General features: G+C 49.0%; 1 protein-coding gene and 2 long non-coding RNA genes across 3 annotated transcripts; 1 reads left to right on the top strand and 2 right to left on the bottom strand.

Annotated features, from left to right (window-relative positions):
- Positions 1–3,513: 3,513 nt before the first annotated feature.
- On the bottom strand, positions 3,514–5,170 carry LOC136355757 (uncharacterized). Its single transcript, XR_010740099.1, has 3 exons — positions 5,031–5,170; positions 3,999–4,853; positions 3,514–3,886 (listed from the first exon to the last, which is right to left on the bottom strand). It is a non-coding gene; the product is annotated as an uncharacterized lncRNA (long non-coding RNA).
- A 1,386-nt stretch (positions 5,171–6,556) lies between these two features.
- Positions 6,557–8,044, bottom strand: LOC112938291 (uncharacterized). Its single transcript, XR_003241399.2, has 2 exons — positions 7,472–8,044; positions 6,557–7,312 (listed from the first exon to the last, which is right to left on the bottom strand). It is a non-coding gene; the product is annotated as an uncharacterized lncRNA (long non-coding RNA).
- A 2,619-nt stretch (positions 8,045–10,663) lies between these two features.
- On the top strand, positions 10,664–12,753 carry LOC4332715 (ricin B-like lectin R40C1). The gene is made up of 4 exons (NM_001417638.1): positions 10,664–11,046; positions 11,156–11,662; positions 11,772–12,000; positions 12,250–12,753. Coding segments are annotated over exons 1-4 (1,047 nt in total). The 5' UTR covers positions 10,664–10,737; the 3' UTR covers positions 12,252–12,753.
- The last annotated feature ends 9,214 nt before the right edge of the window (positions 12,754–21,967 follow it).

The following is a 21,967-nucleotide window of genomic DNA, read 5'->3' as shown; positions in this document are numbered from 1 at the left end:
AATCACGTCCCTCAACCGACATCCCCAATCCAAGCTTCATCAGCAACAAGTGCCTGCATGAATCGCCGGATTACTTCGTCGCGCATCTAGCACACGTGTTTGCTACCATTCACGATTGCTACCCACTCTCGTCGTTCGCACCTATCACCGTAGATTTGGGCTCGCTCGCCACTGTCGTGTTGCTGCTTTTCCCGGTGACGTCGTCAGCGCCGTTGCTGTATATGCGAGGCGAGGCGAGGCGAGCGCGCTCCCCCTCTTCTCTCTACCACACATGCTTCAAGTGGCTAGGAGGGCATTCTCCCTTTTAAGGAGGTCCCCCTCTCCTAGAATAAATAAGGTGATACTAAACTCCACATGCATGCCATCTCATGAGGTGGGCTTTTGTGATTTTCTAAAGAATTAATCTTCGAATGGGCCTTAGCCCATTTATTAATTCCAACAATCCCCCATTAAATCTCAAAATCCCACTGAGATTTGCATTTTCCAATGTACTGTTTATATACTAGTGGTTCGATAGAGACCGATTAAGATTGAACATCCACCTAGAACTTCAAGCTACACTTACTCACAACTTGAACAATGGACTACGCCTTGAATTGCAAGTCTTGTGGAAGCAAGTTTCACTCAGAGTCTTATCTGGTACTAGACTGTTTGTAGACTACCCCTCGGGTGGAGCGTATAAGTCATACTCCTAGGTCTTTAGTAAGCTTCCTAGAAGATTCACCCAAAATCTTCATAGACTGCGACCAACAGTCAAGCTTACAAAGGTGAGTTCTTTCAAGAATGCTCTGCAGGACAGCATCTTCGCTAATTAAAGCCAACAGAACTCATTAAGGCATAGCTAACCTGCCTTGCAGCTCACGAAAGTACATGCATCTTCATTTAGAGAGGGTATAGATTGGTACTCTCCTCTAGTTTACTAATGGTTTGTTTTTCCCAGGTTCTAATTTACGGGATCTCCGATCACATAGACTGGGTTACCACCATAGTATAACTCACATGGGTCTCAAACCCATCTCTTTCGATGCATTATCTATCACATTTCGTGATAGTTCCTTCGTGAAGGGATCTGCCAGGTTTCTAACTGTTTGGATGTAATCCAACGTTATAACTCCGGAGTTTCTTAATTTCCTGACAGACTTCAATCGTCTTTTCACATGTCTAGACGATTTCATATTATCCTTAGAACTATTGACTTTGACAATTACCGTTTGATTGTCACAGTGAATAAGGATAGTCGGCACCGGTTTTTCAATAATAGGCAAATCCATTAATAGATCACGCAGCCATTTTGCCTCAACAGTAGCAGTATCCAGTGTCGTCAGTTCTGCTTCCATGGTTGACCTCGTCAAAATAGTCTGTTTGCAAGACCTCCACGAAACAGCACCACCACCCAGTGTGAAGACATATCCACTAGTGGCTTTGATCTCATCCACATCAGAGATCTAGTTAGAATCACTATATCCCTCCAGTACCGTAGGATACCCAGAATAGTGAAGCCTCAATTCTATAGTACCTTTCAGATAGCGCATTACTCGCTCAAGCGCACGCCAGTGATCATCTCCCGGATTAGAGGTAAACCGGCTCAACTTGCTCACAGCAAAGGAGATATCAGGCCTAGTTGCACTAGCCAGGTACATCAGCGAGCCAATAATTTGAGAGTATTCCAGTTGATTCCTAGCAATTCTCTTGTTCTTGCGAAGCAACAAGCTAGGATCATAAGGTGTTGGAGAAGGCTTACTATCAATGTAGCCAAAGTGATTCAAGATCTTCTCCACATAATGGGACTGCAAGAGTGTAATCCCATTCTCACATCTAATTAGCTTAATGTTTAGGATAACATCAGCTACTCCCAAATCCTTCATATCAAAATTTTGATACAAGAATGATTTAACCTCATTTATCATCTCAAGGTTTGTCCCAAATATCAGTATGTCATCAACATACAAGCACAGAATAACTCCCTCAACCCCACCATGGAGATAGTACACACATTTATCTGCCTCATTGACTGCAAAGCCTGCAGATGTCAATGTTTTGTCAAATTTCTCATGCCATTGCTTAGGAGCTTGTTTCAGACCATACAAAGACTTCAACAATTTGCACACTTTGCCTTCTTGACCTTCAACTACAAACCCATCAGGTTGATCCATATAGATCTCCTCATCCAGCTCTCCATTAAGAAAAGCAGTCTTAACGTCCATTTGATGAACGAGAAGACCATGTGAGGCTGCTAGGGAAAGTAGCACACGAATTGTGGTCAATCTAGCAACAGGTGAGTAAGTGTCAAAGAAATCTTCGCCTTCTTTCTGAGTATAGCCCTTAGCAACAAGCCGAGCCTTGTACTTTTCAATAGTACCGTCAGGCCTGAGCTTCTTCTTGAACACCCACTTGCACCCCACAGGTTTACACCCATAGGGTCGCTCTGTCACCTCCCAAGTCCCGTTAGCGATAATGGAATCCATTTCACTACGGACAGCCTCCTTCCAGTAGTCTGCATCAGGAGATGCGTATACTTCTGAAATCATCCACGAGGTACACAGTGAAATCATCACCAAAAGACTTAGCTGTCCTTTGACTTGCATATGTTCAGTTTGTTCGTTTGTTCTGGCGGTGTGATTGAACTGGGAATTATTTCAGAGGGTTGGCTAGAACTACTATGTGTATCCTTCATTGGGAAAAAGCTCTCAAAGAAGGTAGCATCACGAGACTCCATAATTGTACCAACATGCATGTCAGGTACCTCAGATTTAACTATTAAAAATCTATAAGCAATGCTGTGGTGAGCATATCCCAGAAAGACACAGTCCACAGTCTTAGGTCCAAGTTTGCGCTTCTTCGTTATTGGTACATTGACTTTCGCCAAGCACCCCCATGTGCGCAAGTAAGAAAGTGATGGTTTTCTCCCAGTCCATATCTCATATGGTGTTTTGTCCTTATTTTTGTTAGGAACTCTATTTAACACATGATTCGAGGTCAATAATGCCTCCTCCCACCATGCCTTAGGTAATCCCGCGGTGTCCAACATGGCATTCACCAAGTCGGTCAGTGTGCGGTTCTTCCTTTCAGCAATCCCATTAGACTCGGGAGAATAGAGAGGCGTCCTCTCATGTATAACGCCATGTTCCTCACAGAATAAGTCAAACTCGTTTGAGAAAAACTCTCCACCACGATCAGACCTAAGTCTTTTTATCTTTCTATCAAGTTGATTTTCAACTTCTGCCTTATAAATTTTAAAATAGTCTAGAGCCTCGTCTTTCGTTTTCAACAAGTACACATCGCAAAATCTAGTAGCATCATCAATCAACGTCATGAAATATCGTTTTCCACCCTTCATCAACACCCCATTCATTTCACAGAGATCTGAGTGTAGAAGTTCTAGAGGTGCCAAGTTTCTCTCCTCAGCAGCCTTGTGAGGCTTGCGAGGTTGCTTTTATTGCACACAACTATGGCACTTAGAACCTTTAACAATGGAAAACTTAGGAATTAAACACATGCTGAAAAGCCGAGACATCAAGCCAAAATTAATATGACATAAACGTGAGTGCCATACATTAGCCTCATCATCCACACTGCCACAAATATGGTTCATAGACTTATTGCAGAAATCAGAAAGAGAAAAGCGGAACAGACCTCCGCACTCATAACCTTTACCAATAAAATATCCATATTTAGACACGACTACTTTATTAGACTCAAAAACCAACTTAAATCCGTCTCTAGTCAGACGGGAGCCACTAACAAGATTCCTGTCGATAGAAGGGACATGCTGCACGTTCTTCAGCTGCACGATCTATCCCGAAGTAAACTTCAGATCTACCGTGCCAACACCATAAACAGAAGCATGTGATCCATTCCCCATTAGGACGGTGGAACCCCGTGCGACCTGATAAGAAGAAAACAATGAGATGTCAGCACAAACATGTACATTGGCCCCTGTATCAACCCACCAATTAGTAGACTGATTAACTGAAAAAACAGTAGGTAAATTACCATACCCGCTTCCATCTCCAGTGTTGCCAATGGTCACATTAGCAGACTTAGAGGTCTGCCCTGCAGGTGCCTTCATCCCCTTGCGTTGTGGACACTTCCTGGCCAGATGGCCAGGTTGACCACACACAAAGCAAGTCCTCTCATCCTGATTAGGATTGTTGTTGTTGTTCTTCTTCTTGAAGTTGGTGGTCTGCTGAGCTTTGTATTTCCCCTTGCTCTTGTTCTGGGCCTTGTGCACAACATTGGCAGTGGACTTCCCACCATTGCCCTTAGACGCGGCATCTTTTTTCCCGAGCTTTCTCCTCAACATCAAGAGATGCTATCAACCCCTCAACGGAGTATTCCTGTCTCTTGTGTTTAAGTGCAGTACCGAAACCTCTCCAAGATGGAGGTAGTTTCGCAATAATGCACCCGGCCACAAATTTGTCGGGTAAGACACACTTAAGGAGTTCGAGTTCCTTAGCCATGGTTTGTATCTCATGAGCCTGTTCGACTACAGAACGGTTGTCAGCCATCTTGTAGTCATGAAACTGCTCCATGATATACAGATCATTGCTAGCATCAGTAACACCGAATTTAGTATCAGTGCATCCCACAACTCCTTAGCGTTGGACATATGCATATACACCTTGACCAGACGATCGCCAAGCACGCTAAGAATGCATCCCACAAAGAGAGTAGTGGCCTCATCGAATTCTTTCTACTGATCAGCGTTAAGAACGCCCATAGGCTTGCCAGTACTCACCCAGAAGCATTTCATAGCTGTCAGCCGCAGGATGACCCTGATCTGCCATCTCTTAAAGTGCACACCGGTAGGCATCAGTGCATCGGCAAAACCAGCCATAGTAAAATCACAACGCCTATAATAAGGTTTTTGGATTGTTGAGAATATAGGCATATAATGATTTAATATATTCCATAAATAAATCATGAGATTACAGATGTATACTAGCATTAACGCATCATTAGATCTACACATGTAAACTAAGCAGTAAAACATGAACAGATCAAATATGCGCAACATGTCGATCACATACCGAGGTGGCGGAAAGACCGGTTGCTCGGCAGGAACTACTCGCGGTTGCGAGCGTCGACGAAGGCGCGCAGCACGCGAGCGGAGAGGAAGGCGAGCCGTCGCGGACGAACAGGGAGCAGTCGCGCGAAGCGCTTCCCAAAAACCTTATTGCCGCCTTCTCCCGGTGCAGGACGTCGAAGGCAGAGGTTCCGGAGACCTACTCTCCCGATCGCAGGTGCACGCCGGCGAGCGGGATGGAGTAGTCTACGGGCAACGGCGCAGCACAGAGGAGGCAAACCCTAGATTGATTTCGTGTGTGTTGCGTGAAGGCGGCGACACGGTTTATATAGAGATAGATCGCTTGATCAGGGCTCCCGCACGATCTACACTCTGCGTAACCGAGCCGGATAAGTCGCGCGTAACTTATCCGGACTCCACGCCGTTTTCACGCACCGGATTTTTCGGAATGTTTCCAACAACAAAACAAATCCGAATTTTCCTGCAGCAAAACAAAACTGCAAAAGGAGGCTGCATCTGTGCAAGGGTGAGGAGCCAATTTTGCGGACCATTCGACACGTACGTCGTGCACGCGCGCCGCCTGCCCTGCTAGGCCAGGCTAGGGGAGGTGAGCGAGCGCGCGCGTGTATTCCCCATCTTCTCTCCACCACACATGCTTCAAGTGGCTAGGAGGGCATCCTCCCTTTTAAGGAGATCCCCCTCTCCTAGAATAAGTAAGGTGGTACTAAATTCCATATGCATGCCATCCCATGAGGTGGGCTTTTGTGATTTTCCAAAGAATTAATCTTCAAATGGGCCTTAGCCTATCTATTAATTCCAACAGGTACTGCAGGAGACGCATGTTCCGCCCCACCACCGCCACCGCCATGCTGCCCTTCCCGATCGAGAGAGACGAAGAAGAGATGTGGAAGGAGAAAAGGGTTGTGCTTGACATGTAGGGTCCACTGTAGTATATGTTTTGCATCTCTCTGACATTTGGGGCCATGCACTGAGTTAGTGATTTTGACCGTGGACAACTTGCCACGTCAACGAAAAACCATTTCTCAAACCACCGAAGGAGTATAAAACTATAAATTGCATCGGTTTTTAAAGTTGAGGGATCTATTATACTCAGTTTTTTGTTTGAGGGGAGCGATTCGATCCACGGTAAGATATGACCGAGGGAAAAATAGACTTATTCCTTCTCAGACAGGCGGCATGGCCCATGGTAGCCACCCAACTTGTTTTCTCCATATCGGCCCATAGTGTTTGTACTCAGTATGTCGGACGCTCCTTGGATGGGCCGTTATGTCGCCAATTTTGTGGAAAAAGTATGGAATAAGTTCATCCGAGGTCCCTTCACTTGTCAACGAATCCGATTTTCGTCCTTCAACCCCAAAACCAGATACGACGGATCCCTCAACTATTAAAACCGGTGCAGATAAGGTCCCTCAGTGGTTTAGAGAGTGGTTTTGGCTGACGTGGCATCTACGTGGCGATTTTGACTCGGTCTTTATCTGACGTTGCGCTGGCGTGACGCTTACGTGGCAATTTGATCCAGAAAAATAATAAAATTGGTGGGACCCACATGTCTGTTTCACACACAAATAATAATAATAATAAGTGGGACCCATGTGGGCCTCACCTGTCATCCTCACTGCTCCCTTCTTCCCGCTATCATCTCTCTCTTCTTTCCTACGATGTGGACTAGGGAGGCGGGCGGAGTGGGGCGACGGCGGCCGGAGCGGCGGCGCACGAAGCAGGCGGGACAGCCGCTCGCCGGTGGCCATCTCGATGATCTCCAGCCCCTCCACCTGCTTCGGCTGCTACCACTGAGACGGGAACGGTGACGGAGCTGAGGCTGACCTCGTCGAGTGCTTGCCCGGCCTCGGCATCGCCGGTATTTGGTCCGACGACAGGCACGTCACGGACCTTCGATGGCGTCGTGTGCCGGTTGTGGCTGCGTCGGCCTCGCTCGCGGCTGGAGCACTAGACGAAGACCCCCCCCCCCCCCCGGCAACTGCTATCAGCGTGGAAGACGAGGCGCGTGAGGTGACCTCGTTGACTGCCTCTGGCTCAGACCACACATCTGGACCTACCGCACCGTCGATGAGGCCTCCGACCACTGGCTGCGGATGTACGGCCACCTCATCAGGTACGGCGAGGACGGCAGAAGCCTTGTCAGGGTGATGAATCTGCACTCCGTCGCAGCAGCAGCCGCCGCCGAAATCCGGTGGTTCGGAAGTGTGTAGAGCGAACATTTGTTTGTCATGATGCATCAGTGTGATGTGAGTGAACATTTTGGCACTGAAATTTGTTCAAATTTCAATGGGATTTACTGAGGGAAATAATGGATTGTATCGTGAGTAGAATTGTAGAAATAGAATCAAACAGCAACTGCAGCAAGCAGTTTCCAATCCCTGTGAAGTCGTGGAGAGGGGAAGGAGAAAATGGCGACGTGCTCACCGTTCACTTCCGGAAGCTGGCGGCCGACCAGATCAAGGGCGCTCGACGCCGACGACGCTCTCCTCCACAGCGCTGCTTGCATCCCGACACCCCGCTCCCGCGCCGCCGCCGCCAGTAACTACCGCTTGCGCCCTGGGGCCCCACGCGCCGCTGACACCCTCCTTGACACCGCCGTCGCTTGCACCATGCGGCCCTGCGAGCCGCCACCACCCTGCTCCCGAGCTGCCGACGCCCGATCGACGCATCGGTGGCCCGGTGCCCTCCTCAAACCCATCACCATCGGCGTCGTCGTCTTCGACAGGGGCGGCGGGGAAGCAGGTGGGGAGAAGCGGGAGCTCGCCCGCCACCACTCATGGCGAGGACGCCGTCGAGGTCGGTGAGCGGCGCGGAGGACAATGGAAAACGTGGCAGGGGCCGCGATGGTGAGGTGTGCGTCCTTCTCCTTGCGGAGGATGCTACTCCTTTCTTGCCGGTCGCCGACCGCCTCCTGCGCATGCGTCCCGCTCCTTTCCTCCCTCCGGCCGGCGCCCGCGCGCCGCTTCTTATCTCTGCAAGCGAGAGGAGGGAGGAGAGGGGAGAGAGATGAAGACGACAAGAGATGGGGAGAGAGGAGGAAGAAGATGAGGGGTGAGAATGACATGTGGGGCCCATGTGGGCCCCACCGTTTTTTATTAATTTGTATATGAAACTGACATGTGGGCTCCACGGGATTTTTTTTTTCGGTCGAATTGCCACGTAAGCGCCACGTCAATGTCACGTCATATGAAGACCGAGTCAAATTCGCCACGTAGGTGACACGTCAGCCAAAACCACCATCTAAACCGCCGAGGGACCTTAACTGTACCAGTTTTGATAGTTGAGGGACCCGTTATATCTGGTTTTGGGGTTTAAGGACGAAAAATCGGATTCGTTGACAAGTCAAGGAACCTCAGATGAACTTATTCCAAAAAGTATCGAGCCCAATATTGTTGGGCCAGAAGCCATCTGCAATTGTCCACCTGTACGCCCGCACGGCCGCGAGGAGGGTGCTGGCCGGGACGATGGGTGCCCGGGCGTTCGGCCGTGTCGCGTCATCGCGTGGAGTGTGGAAGTACACGAGTAGTCGAGTACCACATACTGTCATCACGTAACCCCAATCATTCCCATGATCACGGCCCGTTTATAGACAGAGCACACCTTCCACAGTTTTCACAAGAAAACGTTCCTCTCTTTCGGGACGCCACGTCCGCTGCTGAGCCATCGCCCATCGAGCCTTGCCTTTGACGTGTAGTGAGCTGGTGGCGCTCGCTGCTCGCCGCATTGGGGCGTACTAGTACTACGCACAAACGGTTGGAGTTTATCACTAAGAGCAAGAGCATGTACAATAGCAGACTATAAACCAACTATAAACATATTTTAAGAAGATAAATAAAGAGAGAAGAGTAGTGGGCTACAGATTTATAGCCAGCTGTAGCACGGGCTCTAAGACACGGTGTGTATATGACAGGTGGGACCAGATATTAATAATATAGTGCTCGCGGCGCAATCATGGTGTCCGCTCTGATGTCTGCAAATCGCAGCAGGTAGACTTTACGAATAAAGACAGGGAGAGGGGAAAAAAACTGAAAGTTATAAAAAAAAGGAAAAGAAAACTGAAAAGGTAAAGCAAAGCATATGGGTGCAGTACGAACGTTCTGGGCTCGGAGAGACACGCTGCGTGATGGCAGTACTACCGCGTGGGCGATGTGAGGAATCATACTGATATACACTGTACGATCTTATCCGCTCGCGAGAGTACAGTAAAATTTTTTTTCACTCCGGCCTTTATCAATCGCCGTCCGTTCAATCGGCGTAAGGTGGTGTGCCCCTTTTGGATCAGAAAACGTGCACACTGCGATCCGTGGAGTACTCCGGTAGAATGAGATGCTCTTTTGTGTATCCATCTCTGAAAATCTCAATCGTGTGCCACGGTAAAATCTGTCGGCAAACGAGGAAAGCGATACCTCAAACTCGACGATGGGCGTCGCCGTTTTGCTACTTTTGCTGTAGGCAGTGGAGGTGGGAAGGCTGATCGGACGGACCCGCGCTCCGATCGGGAATCCCGCTGTATTTCTCGTGCGCGAATCATGCCATGTGTCGTCGGGTGCACGCATCAGGCAGTGATCACTCGTCAAACATGCATGTACTGCACCACACAATAGACACTTTCTTTTATTCCGAGATGGACAAAAAGCACAGCAAACACTTTGTTTAATGTGAGAAGAAAAGCTCAGTCTTTCCTCTTGATCTTCCATCCTTCCCCCTCTTTGTTTATACTCCTCCATATCTCTGTCTGTATGAGGCTTGGACATGTGGCGAGCAGGTGACAAGCACACGTACGTGAGGGTAATATTAAACTTCGCCCAAGCTGATTAGGGAGAGAATCACAGAGTGCTTGATCCCCTTGGCCTGGGCTCACAAAGGCAACACGTCAAACAGGTTATCAGTGATGCAAATACTAACAGCTATCTCTCGACCATCCTAGATGTGCAAACCTGCATGATAGGAGTATTGGTTTGTCCAAGAGGCAAAACTACTGAACAGTATCTGTAACAACTGTAGTACATGATACATTGATACGGCCGGTTTATGCTCTGCCTTTTTCTTTATTTTTTCCTCACACGGTGCTTTACTAGCGTGAAGCCAACGCGAACCGATTACCGGTACTCCAAATGACCTCACTGCATTTCTTTTCATTTGAAAAAATGTTGTCGTTGGCAAAACAGAACACACTCTCGAACAAATACACTTCACCCGTTGGGTTGATGGGTTCCAAGTGAAAAATCTCGTCCCAGTAAAAGCTGGGCATACTGCAAACGACAAATTCTGCATTACCTTTAGGAAGGGTTAGATTTTTCTTCGACAGCAGGTGAGGCAGTAATCAGGTCAAGCGTGTGAGGCGTGAGCCATCACTTGGTACAGATGGGTTCCATTTAACCAACCGATCGTCGCTAATCAACACAGCTCATCCGTAATCACGTAATCACGCCCAGCATCCAGAACGTTCCTCCGGTCTGGACCCCACACGCCATGGACACGAGGCACCCCACACCACACCACGCGTTTCGTCTCACCCGGGATTTTTTTTTTCCTTCACTCCAAGCAGTAAATCAGTAACAAATGGGCAGTAAATCCCTTCTATAAATGGGGACCCCCAAGGAGGCGCAGCTTCTCATCGCCTCGTCTCACGTTTGATCCATCACACTCACACAACACAACCCTCCCCAAAACCTCCCGAAGAGAGCAAGATGTTCGGCTTCGGGCACCACGGCCACCATGGCCAAGACCAGCCGCCCCAGCACCACGGCGGCGGCGGCGGCGGCGCGCACCAGCCCACCTTCAAGATCTTCTGCCGCGCCGACGAGGGGTACTGCGTCGCCGTGCGCGAGGGGAACGTCGTCCTCGCCCCGACCAACCCGCGCGACGAGCACCAGCACTGGTACAAGGACATGCGCTTCAGCGCCAAGATCAAGGACGAGGAGGGCAACCCGGCGTTCGCGCTCGTCAACAAGGCCACCGGCCTCGCCATCAAGCACTCCCTCGGCCAGGGCCACCCGGTACGCGCGTGCCGTGAGCCATCTTGATCCGTGGCGCCGTCGCCGTCGGCGTTGGTTTTGCTGACTCACTCTTTGTGTGATGCGTGCGTCGTGGTGGTGGTGGTTTCAGGTGAAGCTGGCGCCGTTCAACCCGGAGTACCCGGACGAGTCGGTGCTGTGGACGGAGAGCGGCGACGTGGGCAAGAGCTTCCGCTGCATCCGCATGCTGAACAACATCCGCCTCAACTTCGACGCGTTCCACGGCGACAAGGACCACGGCGGCGTGCACGACGGCACCACCATCGTGCTCTGGGAGTGGGCCAAGGGCGACAACCAGTGCTGGAAGATCCTCCCCTGGGGCGACGAGGCCTACGCCGGCGGCAGCGCCAACGCACCCCGCGGCGGCAACGAGCCCACCGTCCGCATCTTCTGCAAGGCCGACGAGGGCTTCAGCGTCACCGTCCGCGGCGGCTCCGTCTGCCTCGCCCCCACCAACCCTCGCGACGAGTACCAGCACTGGATCAAGGACATGAGGCACAGCAACAGCATCAAGGACGAGGAAGGCTACCCCGCCTTCGCCCTCGTCAACAGGGTCACCGGCGAGGCCATCAAGCACTCCCAAGGCGAAGGCCACCCTGTAAGCATCCATCCTCACTACTAGTACATCGATCTATCCTTCTTGATTTGCCTGTTAAAAGTGATGAACAAATGCCATGGCTGCTTGTTTGTTTGATCCGATCAAACAGGTGAAGCTGGTGCCGTACAACCCCGGATACCAGGACGAGTCGGTGCTGTGGACGGAGAGCCGCGACGTCGGGCACGGCTTCCGCTGCATCCGCATGGTGAACAACATCTACCTCAACTTCGACGCCCTCCACGGCGACAAGGACCACGGCGGCGTCCGCGACGGCACCACCGTCGCGCTCTGGAAGTGGTGCGAGGGCGACAACCAGCGCTGGAAGATCGTCCCCTGGTGTAAGCTGCCTCATCCCAACATCGCTCGCTGCAACTTGTTTACGAGCACCATTATCAACTTTCTTGATGAGGAGTAGAAATTTTTGCACATTGATTTCACGTAACCGACAGCAACAAGGACGTCATAGAGTGGCCGATAGCTTACCTGCCATCTTTTGAATTGTTAAACTTGCTACTAGTACTAATGATCTCGCCGAAAAGAAAAAGGCTGATATGATGATGCGATCTGGTTGTTGCTTATGTTTGCAGAAATGCGGTGTGCTGGAGCTGCATTGGTCGTCGCCGTGATCTGTGGAGTTGGGAGAGTTTGCGCCCGTGGCCTGCTGCCCTCTGCCTTTGTTGCTAGAATAAAAGTCGTGTGCGATGATCAGTGGTGATGGTCTTGTGTCTGTGTCCGTGTGTAATGCTTTTAGTCGTTTTCTCGAGTCCTGCTTTTGTGACAAAATGGGGGTGAGAGGAGAGGTGTCGTTTCCGTGAACTATCTCGAAGGCGTTTGGCCTTGCAGCTTGTTCTTCAGATGTTCGGAGTTTCAGACCTTTTGATGAGTACCCTGCTTTATCATTTATCAGCCATGTGTCTAGTTCGATCAATATGCATCCTTTGAAGTGGCATTGGTTTGTCTTTGAGGATCAAGATCCTGTGCAGTTGTTATTGTAACTGTAACTTAAGCAGTTACATGTGCATCACATGATCTAGAATGGAAGGCCAGGATGTGAAGTGGTACTGTAGCAGAGATGTACTATTATACCTGTACTGTAGCAGTCATCTAGAGCCACTGGATCTGAAAACGGATGGCCATGATTGAGTGCAGTTGCTATTGTGCAGTTACAATAGCAACTGCATTTGATCTCAATCCGTCTTGGAGGATTAAGGATTTGATTGCTGTCTGATGCTCGTTGCTCGTTCGGAGGTGCTCTGGTGAATCTTTGAGGATTGGCTGGACGAAATGCACCCTTGTTTAGTGCGAACCATGCAAATGTCTTGGAACATGGTGGACATGAAAATGTGGACTACCGGGACCATGCATGCCTGCATTTTACCTGAACCTTATCCTTATTTTCGTGGAGTTGTTACACTTCTTAGAATGAAAATCATTCACCTGACAACAAATTCACAATGCCTATAGGATAGGATTAATACAAGAGTCCATACTGAAAGAACTTCACAAAGAAAACAATGGTATAGCGCCTCATGCATGCGTGACGAGTGTGTCGTCGGAATGCGGGAGACAGTAGCAACTAGCACGCGACGCGGATAGCCTGATCCGGTTTGATACTCGCTGATATCCTCACCACCTGTCACCTGTCTATGACCATATTGATGCAGGAGAGCCGGTGTCCGTGGCCGCCGCGATCATTGCGGCCTACTACTCCCGTACTTGTATTCAATGCGCAAAGAAAGATTGTTTATTCAATTATTGCCGTCAAGCTACCCACGATTAGGGATGAACTTTTATTTTGCGAGGGATTAGCACAAACATTTAGCGTTTGCTTTTCATTGTATTGCATTCTATACCGACTACCCTGGCCTACTACTGTTTAGTGGCAGGCAGGCGTGTCTGTGAAAAGCTGATTCCATGATTCTCACGTGCTAGTCGGTCCCTCGGTGCTTGTATGATGCCCCCAAAGGATTCCTGCCCCGAATATGCTCTCAAGGTTGCAGCGGACAATAACGAGGTCGCCCCGGCGGCCAATCGTCGATGGCCACTATAGTCCCAAGACATCATGAGATCAGGTTTCAATATACGGGGGAATAAGTTCACTTTGACTCCTTTAAGCAGTGATCATTCGTAACCTTTAACCATAATACCGGATATTTTGACCCCTTAATTATTAAAACCAATGTAATTTGGCTATCTTAATGATTTTGGAGGACGATTATGCTGACATGACATCTACGTGACAGTGTTAACCTGGTCTGTGAGGATAACATGGCATTTAGCTGGCATTAGAATTAAAAACATATATATCGGACCCATTCATCATTAAAAAAAATTTGTGAGGTCCTCTCTCTCCCTTCTCTCTTTCTTGGCCGTCTCGAGCCGGACACCACGACGCCCTTGGTGGCTACAACACGCCTCCCGCACTCGCGCCGGCACACCCATCCCTCCGCCACGGCGCCTCGCCGACCACACGCCACACGGCTTCCGGGTCGTACTCCTCGACCGTGCGGTGCGTGTGGACCCACCGACGACGTAGATCCAGTCACCCACGACAGCCGCAACAAACTTCTTCCGCCGGAAGAGCGTGGGCGTGCACTCTCGAGCTGCGCCAGTGAGAGTGGGCGAACACTGAGCCGCCACAATGCAGCGGGGGCGGGGGCAACGACAGCGCGATGACCTCAAGCATGGGCGTAGAGACGTCAAACCGGAGCAGCGCCTATTGGATGCAACCATTCTCGGAGACGGAGAGAGCGAGGAGGGAGGGTGGAGGTAGGTGTGGGCGGTGGGATTGGCGGGGATGCATCACTTGACGAGCCACGAGACTGCTGCTCCCGGCCAACACCGCCGCTCCGGCTCTCACCCGCCCGCCACCGCTGCCACTCCAGATCTCCCCTGAAGACGACCGAGAAATAGAGAGAGAGGGGGAGGAATGAGGAGATAGTGGATGACATGTGGGCCCTAAATTTCAGTGGGACCCACATGTCGATGGGCCCATTTTTTTAATGACGATAGGTCCCACATATATATATTTAATTCTAATACCTTCTAAGTGCCACGTTGATAACAATCCGGCCCAGGTGGGGTTGGCCGAGGCCCAATAACTTAAGGTTGTCCGGACCCCAACAGTTCATTGGCATACCCACTCGGGGAAATGCCAAATCTCCCTAAAAGACTAGTCCAATAGGGGAATGGTGGCTCTCTCAGAGGCTCACACATGGTGGCTCTCTTAGAGGCAGGGGCGGTACCACCCATTAGGCGGGGTTGGGCGGCCGGCCCAGCTACGGCCCGCGCCGCCCCAATCCTCCATATCCTTCTTGGGCCGCCTACCACCACATCCAATTCACAATTGGCCCATAAATAAGCAGCCCAAGTGTCCAAATTTAATCATGCGTATGTGATGCTTTCCTGAGTCAATTCCTCGACACTACTCACCCCCGTCCCCTACTATAGTATAGGTAGGTGCCTAATGTTTTTCTCTCTCTCCCTTCTAAGCAAAATAATAATCATCTTATTCTGGGTATGCGATATCTTCTCATATATTTATTTTTTAAAAGATATCTATTAACCATGCTTTATGAATTGACTCATATTTGCAAATTGATATGTTTACTAGTATCTTTTTATGTATGATGAATTATGTATGGCGTAAAAATTATTACTTTATTTTAATATTTTTTTTTGTTTTCCTTAATTTATTGATTATACTATGATTACAATATAAATATGGTATTTTTTGTGTTTAGTTGTTCTTATTGAGACGAGCATCTTCGCCCCATCTTTATTTTAATCCTGCGTTCGCCACTGCTCAGAGGCTCACACGGTCACCGCCCGACTTTCAGAGGCTCGACTTTTGCGTCTTTGCCAACGGGTAATAGTGGAGGATGTCCTCATCATTCCCACCCCCTTAAACAAGGGCTCGGCTCTGATACCAAATGATAACAATCTGGCCCAGGTGGGGTTGGCCGAGGCCCAATAACTTAAGGTTGCCCGGACCCCAACAGTTCATAAGCACACCCACTCGGGGAAAGACCCAATCTCCCTAAAAGACTAGTCCAATAGAGGAAGGGTGGCTCTCCCTTTAAGGTGGCTTCCTCCTCCCAAGCTAAGTAAGGTGGGATTATTCAGAGGCTCACACGGTCGCCGCCCGACTTTTGCGTCTTTGCCAGCGGGTAATAGTGGAGGATGTCCTCATCACACGTCAACATCACAGGCCATATCAACCTGCCACGTAAACGCCACATCAGCAAAACCGTCATACAAAACTGTCAAGGGAGTAAAATTGCACCAATTTTAATAGTTGGGGGTCGAGATAACTGGTATTATGGTTTGAGGATATGAATCAGACTTGGTCACTAATTAAGTGAGTCAAAGTGAACTTGTTCCATATCTAGGGACCAAAAGCCATAGGAAGATCTCTACTCCAACGGTACAGCCACACGAGAAGGCCAGATTTGTTATGGCCCAAGGCCCAAACGACTAGGACTATAACGGCCTACAGAGTAACAAATACACAAAAGTGAGCGGAAGGAGTCGGAATAAGTTCATCAGCTGTCCCTCAACTTTACGTCGAGTTTGTATAATATCCCTATACTCCAAAACCAGAAATATTCACCCCCTAAATTATGAAACCGTGCAATTTCGATCCCATTACAGCATGGATCTCTGGTTTCACTGACATGGCATCCCAAGCAGCAAAATAAAAACTAAAAAAATTGTGGGACCCATATGTAAATCTCTTCTATGTTGTTCTCTCCTCTCTTCTCTTTTCTTCTTCTGGTGCAGATGGCTTGGCTTCCGGTGCAGACGCGGCTTTTCAGCCTCGCCGCCGACGGCTTGATTCAACACAGATCACTACCTTTTATTTTGTTTATTACTAGGATGCTACGTTAGAGTAATCAAATATCCATACTGCCATGTGACCGAAATTGAACCAGAGATCCATACTACCATGGGACCAAAATTGCATGATTTTATATAGTTTAGGGGTGAAGATTTCTGGTTTGGTGTTTAAGGATGTCATACAAACTCGAAGTAAAGTTGAGGGAAGGCTGGTGACCTTATTCAGAAGGAGTCGCATCGGCCCAAAAGTATTGGCAGAAGATCTCTCGTCCGACCCAGATCCATCCACACAATGGTCCAACAAATTCTCATACGGGGACGGCCCATAGAGAAGGCAATAGCCCAATAAAACCTCCGAATCCACGCGACAGTTTGCACGATGGTGAAAAGTGAAAACGCCACCGGCGCATCGGCATGTTACATGCAACTACGACAGCGAAGGTTACGCAGTCGCCTCCCCGCAACCGTCCAGCCGTTCGCCGCGAATCCAGCGTGTTTGCCGGCGACGCGGCCCGGGGGCCCATGCCCGCTTGATCCGCGTACGGCAACACCGGCAACAGCAACCGCCACCCAAACCGGGCGGATCCGTCCATATCAGGCGCGCTCGGTGAGGTGCACGCGCACAGCCGCAACGAATTCACCGTCAAGAGCGGAGTCCGTCCCCGATCGCTGCGGGATACCGGGGCCGTTTGCTTGCTTCGTCCTTTCCAGGACAACCCGGTTGTGCAAGCGCCGCTGCTACATTCCGCCTAGCTACTGCTGCCAAAGCCGGGGGATGGCCGGATTCGCGGCCCTCCTCGTGCAGATCTGGTCTCCGCAGATTCCATGGACCAGTATTTTTGTGTCTCGATCGGCTACTGCAACCGCCCTTTTGCACCTTGCATCCCCCCCGTTTGTTCCTGCTGCTCGTGCCGGCTTTTTGGACATTTTGTTCCGACCGAACCAGATGGATGTCCCTGGTTGATCCCGTAACATCGCTTGCAGCCAGCTAAGACACCGAAGCTAAAATCAAGGGGTTTGCTCCATGGCTTGTGCGAGTTTGCAAGGTTATGCAACAGTAACTGCGTGCTTACTCTCTGCATCAGTCACATGTCAACAGGAGAGTAATGCTCGCTGTAACTGTGGAATGACAGCATGAATTCCTCGTTACTCGTCCTCTTTGTAAATTGCAAGCACATGATCCTGGGAGGGATTTGATGGATCTATGATTCGATCGTAATTAGGTCGGTCACCAACTGAGACTAATTTTTAACTATACACTGCTAGTAGACACAAAAAATTCCGGACAAGCAGAAGTCAATGGTGCCAATATAATGTTGCTCGCAAATGAGAAACACTTCTCGAAGAACTCGACGCTATCAAATCGAAGGATAGGAAATTCGGAATACAACAATGCACACTGCAGAATGCATCTACTACTGGAGTATAGTTTATTGTCTCGTGCCTTATCCTATCCACAGGATCGAAATTTTGTAGAGGTTAAATCAGAGCAAGTGGCACGGATGTCAACTCGTGGTTAGGTCCAAAAAAAATTGTCTAAATAGACTATAAGCCTGATTTTGTTCCGGGTGAATTGGAAACGGAACAGAGACAATGACAGATTTTGAAAAAGCACAATATGAATGCCACGCAAAATTCTATACACACTTTTGTAATATCCCCTTTTTTTCGTGATGATGATTACGATGTGTAACTTCCTATATAGAATAACCAATCTAACAAAAACGATCACTCTGGTGTAACGCAAAAGAAAGAGCAGGAAAAAGATATGTTTATTTGATCACTCAGGAGTATATTTTTAACCGATCCACAATTATTTACTCTTCCGTGCTAATTCTTGACCAACATAGACAGCTATGCATCAAAGCCCACAGAACCTGATCACTTCCACCAATGGGCGGGGGCGTTCGCCGTTTCGACACGTACCCCCCGTTTCCAGTCTTCCAGACTAAGCACGAACAAGGGCTCATAAACCCATCGACGAGCTCTCATGCAAATCACTCGCGTGTACACAAGAAGAATAACATGTGTAAATCAACTGGAACTCACTGGAATCCTGCCTTGTTAACCTGTCCCCGGATTCGTGCGCTCGGTCTTCCCCCCCCCCCCCTACCCTCCTGTCGCTTGTCTCGGCGGGAATGTGTTGCTTTGGTGTGTTGGTGAAGCACGAATAATGAGCTAATTTCCAAATGGCCTGGCTTTGTTTATCCATCTATCCGTGCAAATTTGGCACAGGGGCTAGCAGAAGCAGGCGAGAAGGCATGTGGCTAGGGACGGTGGCGCGGGCCTGGCACTTGGCGTGCGGATCCGCCAACGCGCACGCATGCGGGCGTCGCCGCACAGTGACCGAGATGTCCGACGTGCGGCGTATGACCGATCGCGCCCGCGAGTCTTGGTTCGATCCCCACGCAACGCAACGCAACACCTCGTTTCATCGACTGATCGGTCGGGGTACTCCGTACTCGGGTTGGTTCGGCAGAGACGCAGAAAAAACTCCGAGCCGGTCTAGGACGCAGATATGGAAGCAGCCACTGTTCAGAGTTCAGACTAGGAAAAAATACGAATTACCCCCTTAACAATCGCGGTCGTTCGAGTACCCCCTCAACTCTAATACCAGTTATTTTTAACCCTAAACTTTACAAACCGGATAAATTATCCCCCTATATCGATCCAGGGCAGTTTTGATCCTACGTGGATGCATACATGACACTCTAGTCAGCAAAACAAATAAAAAAGATATGGGACCCGCTTGTCAGCCAAAAACAAATAAAACATGGTGGGACCCACCTCTCTCTTTCCCTTTTCCCTTCCTCTCAATCTCTCTCTCTCAGATGTCGCCGGGAGCGGCGACTAGGTGGCCGGCGATGGGCGAGGCGGGCGGCAGGCATGGCTGAGAGCGGGCGACGGGCTTGGCGGGGGCGGGCGTGGCAGGAGCGCGGCGTCGCGGCGGAGGGAGTCGCACTCGAGGCGGAGGGCGTCTTGGAGGGAGCGGAGGGAGGTGTCGGTGGCCGCGTCCACGACAGCGACGCACGAGATGGAGCTGCACAGGAGGGCCACGGCCGCCGCTCATCCCTTTCCCCTCTCCTTCTCTTCCGATTCCCTCTCCTTTCCAGTGCAGCGACGGTGATCAGGCTGAGAAGGCGGCGACGGCGGTCCGAGTGAAGAAGGTGGCGGCGTCGGCGGTGGTTCGGGCAGCTGTATGTACATGAGGCAGGCAGGCAGGCAGCAAGTAAGGTGTTGATGAGAGAGAAGAAGAACAGCATATCATGCAACTAGGAGTAGGTAGGACGGGCAGCCGGCTGCTCCTCGTCTTTGTAGTAGTTGCCGGTGATGAAGACGCCGCCGCTGAAGCACTCGGCGCGGGCGCAGTCGATCCTGGTGAAGTTGAGCCAAACCATGAAGACGAAGTGGCCGCACTTGTGGAAGTCGATGCCTGCGGTGCAGTTGCCGGTGTCCCTGTCGTACAAGTGCTCCTCGTACAAGTGCCGCTTGGGCAATCTCTGCCTCCGCCGCCGAACTCCCAGGCAACTGAGGCAAGCTCCGCCTCCACCGCCGGCCACGCGGGCGATCTCCGCCTCTGTAGCCGGACTTCCGGACGAGCTCCGCCTCCGCCGTCAGTTGTCCGAGAGTGTGCGCCTCCTCCGCTGCCAGCCGTCCGAGCGCGTGTGCGATACAGCGAGAGATAGATAGATAGATAGATAGATAGATAGATAGAGAGGGGGGATTGGGTTGATGAAGGGTTATGACAGGTGGGCCCCAACGGTTACTTTTTTTCTGACTGGATTACCACGTTGGCGCCACGTGTACAAGTTGAAGTCAAGACCGGTCAAAACAGTGTGAGGGGGGTTATATGTCCGGTATGAATAGTTGAGGGTGTAATATGTCTGGTTTTATAGTTTGGGGGTAATTTATACTGTCACAATTATTCAGGGGGTAATTCGTACTTTTTCCTTCAGACTACAAAGGAGTTCGTTTTTTGTGAGGGAAATGAGTTCGGTGGTGGCAAATAATCTGAACACGGAGATGGTACTGTACTATTCACCATGTACTGGCTGGCACGCTAGTTCTCTTGTGTTTTCTTATCTGAAGAAAACGAATTGCACGTACGTTTTGACTTGGGTGAAAAACAATGGTCGAGCTGGCGAGCCTATGTCAGCTATATATGCCGGCTGTACGTACAGGGTGGAGGGTGCCGTCGCTCTGCCGGAAGAATATTTGTTCCAACTGATAGAGTGGCAGACTGGCAGTGACTGCAGATTGAAGGATCATCGCTGTAATAATTTTCTAAACAAACCTGGGTGTTTGCGTTCTTTCAGGGCAGCAAACAACATTACCGCGGATATACTCCATAGGCCCCGCGGATATACTCCATAGGTTCCTAGGCTACTCCTACAATTTTTTTAATAAAACAATGGTAGAAGATTTTTAATCAACTGATCAAAATTTTAATATTTAATTTCAGTCACACAAACACAAAGGAATTAATAAAAGAGGCTATATTACTTTATCCGTTTCATATTATAAGACTTTCTACATAAATATATGCAATATCAGAAAGTTTTATAATATGAAACGGAGAGAGTATAAAGTTAAAATGTTGTTTTTAAAAGGTTTTGTAAGAAATATTGATAACAAAGTTTTTGAAAAATAATACCGTTTAGAAACATAAGAAACGTGTTTTCAGATGTAAGCCGTTATGAACAATTGCAAGACCCGGGGGGAGAAAGGAGATGGGAAGAAATAGTAGAGCTAGCACAAAAAATTCAACTCGTACGAACGTTCGCGTGTGGGTAGGTAAATAAGATTGTATATGCATATATAATCTCCAAGGTGAAAAGACAAGGATCTAGGAATACAATATAAATCACTTTTTCCTTAAAAAAAAGAGAGAGAAGAAAATACAAAACCAGAAAATTAAGTTCCTGGATCGCACGAAAGTTCGTGCTTGGATACAAGGTAGAAATGCACATTCACGCCGTGTTTAGTTCCAAATTTATTCTTCAAAGTTCCAACTTTTCTATCACATCAAAAGTTTCCTACACACAAACTTCCAACTTTTCCGTCACATCATTCCAATTTTAACCAAACTTCTAATTTTGGTGTGAACTAAACACAGCCTCAGTCTGTAAACCAAAACGAACAAGACATAGAGTATGTTTACATACCAAAATTTTTGGTTAAAAATGTCACATCAAATATTTGGACATATGCATGAAGCATTAAATGTTGACGAAAAAAATAATTACACAATTTGCATGTAAATTGCGAGATGAATCTTTTAAGTCTAATTGTACCATAATTTGACAATGTGATGCTATAGTAAACATTTGCTAATGACGAATTAATTAGATTTAATTTATTATTAGTATACGTTTAATACTTTTAAATGTGTGCCTGTATACTTTAAAAAAATTGGCAAAAAAACTAAACATGTCCATAGGGAGGAGGATGATCAGCTAGGAAAAA

Source organism: Oryza sativa, chromosome 3 (assembly GCF_034140825.1).
Source record: "Oryza sativa Japonica Group chromosome 3, ASM3414082v1".
In the NCBI taxonomy this organism is placed as follows: domain Eukaryota; kingdom Viridiplantae; phylum Streptophyta; class Magnoliopsida; order Poales; family Poaceae; genus Oryza; species Oryza sativa.
The sequence above is the reverse complement of the archived record's forward strand: the minus strand, read 5'-3'. Positions and strand labels throughout refer to the sequence as shown.

Bases quoted from the DNA above. Each gene is read 5' to 3' on its own strand.
- LOC4332715 (NM_001417638.1), top strand. From the start codon at position 10,738: ATGTTCGGCTTCGGGCACCACGGCCACCATGGCCAAGACCAGCCGCCC. The intron at 11,047-11,155 runs GTACGCGCGTGC...TGGTGGTTTCAG, and splicing joins CCCTCGGCCAGGGCCACCCG to GTGAAGCTGGCGCCGTTCAA. The intron at 11,663-11,771 runs GTAAGCATCCAT...CCGATCAAACAG, and splicing joins CCCAAGGCGAAGGCCACCCT to GTGAAGCTGGTGCCGTACAA.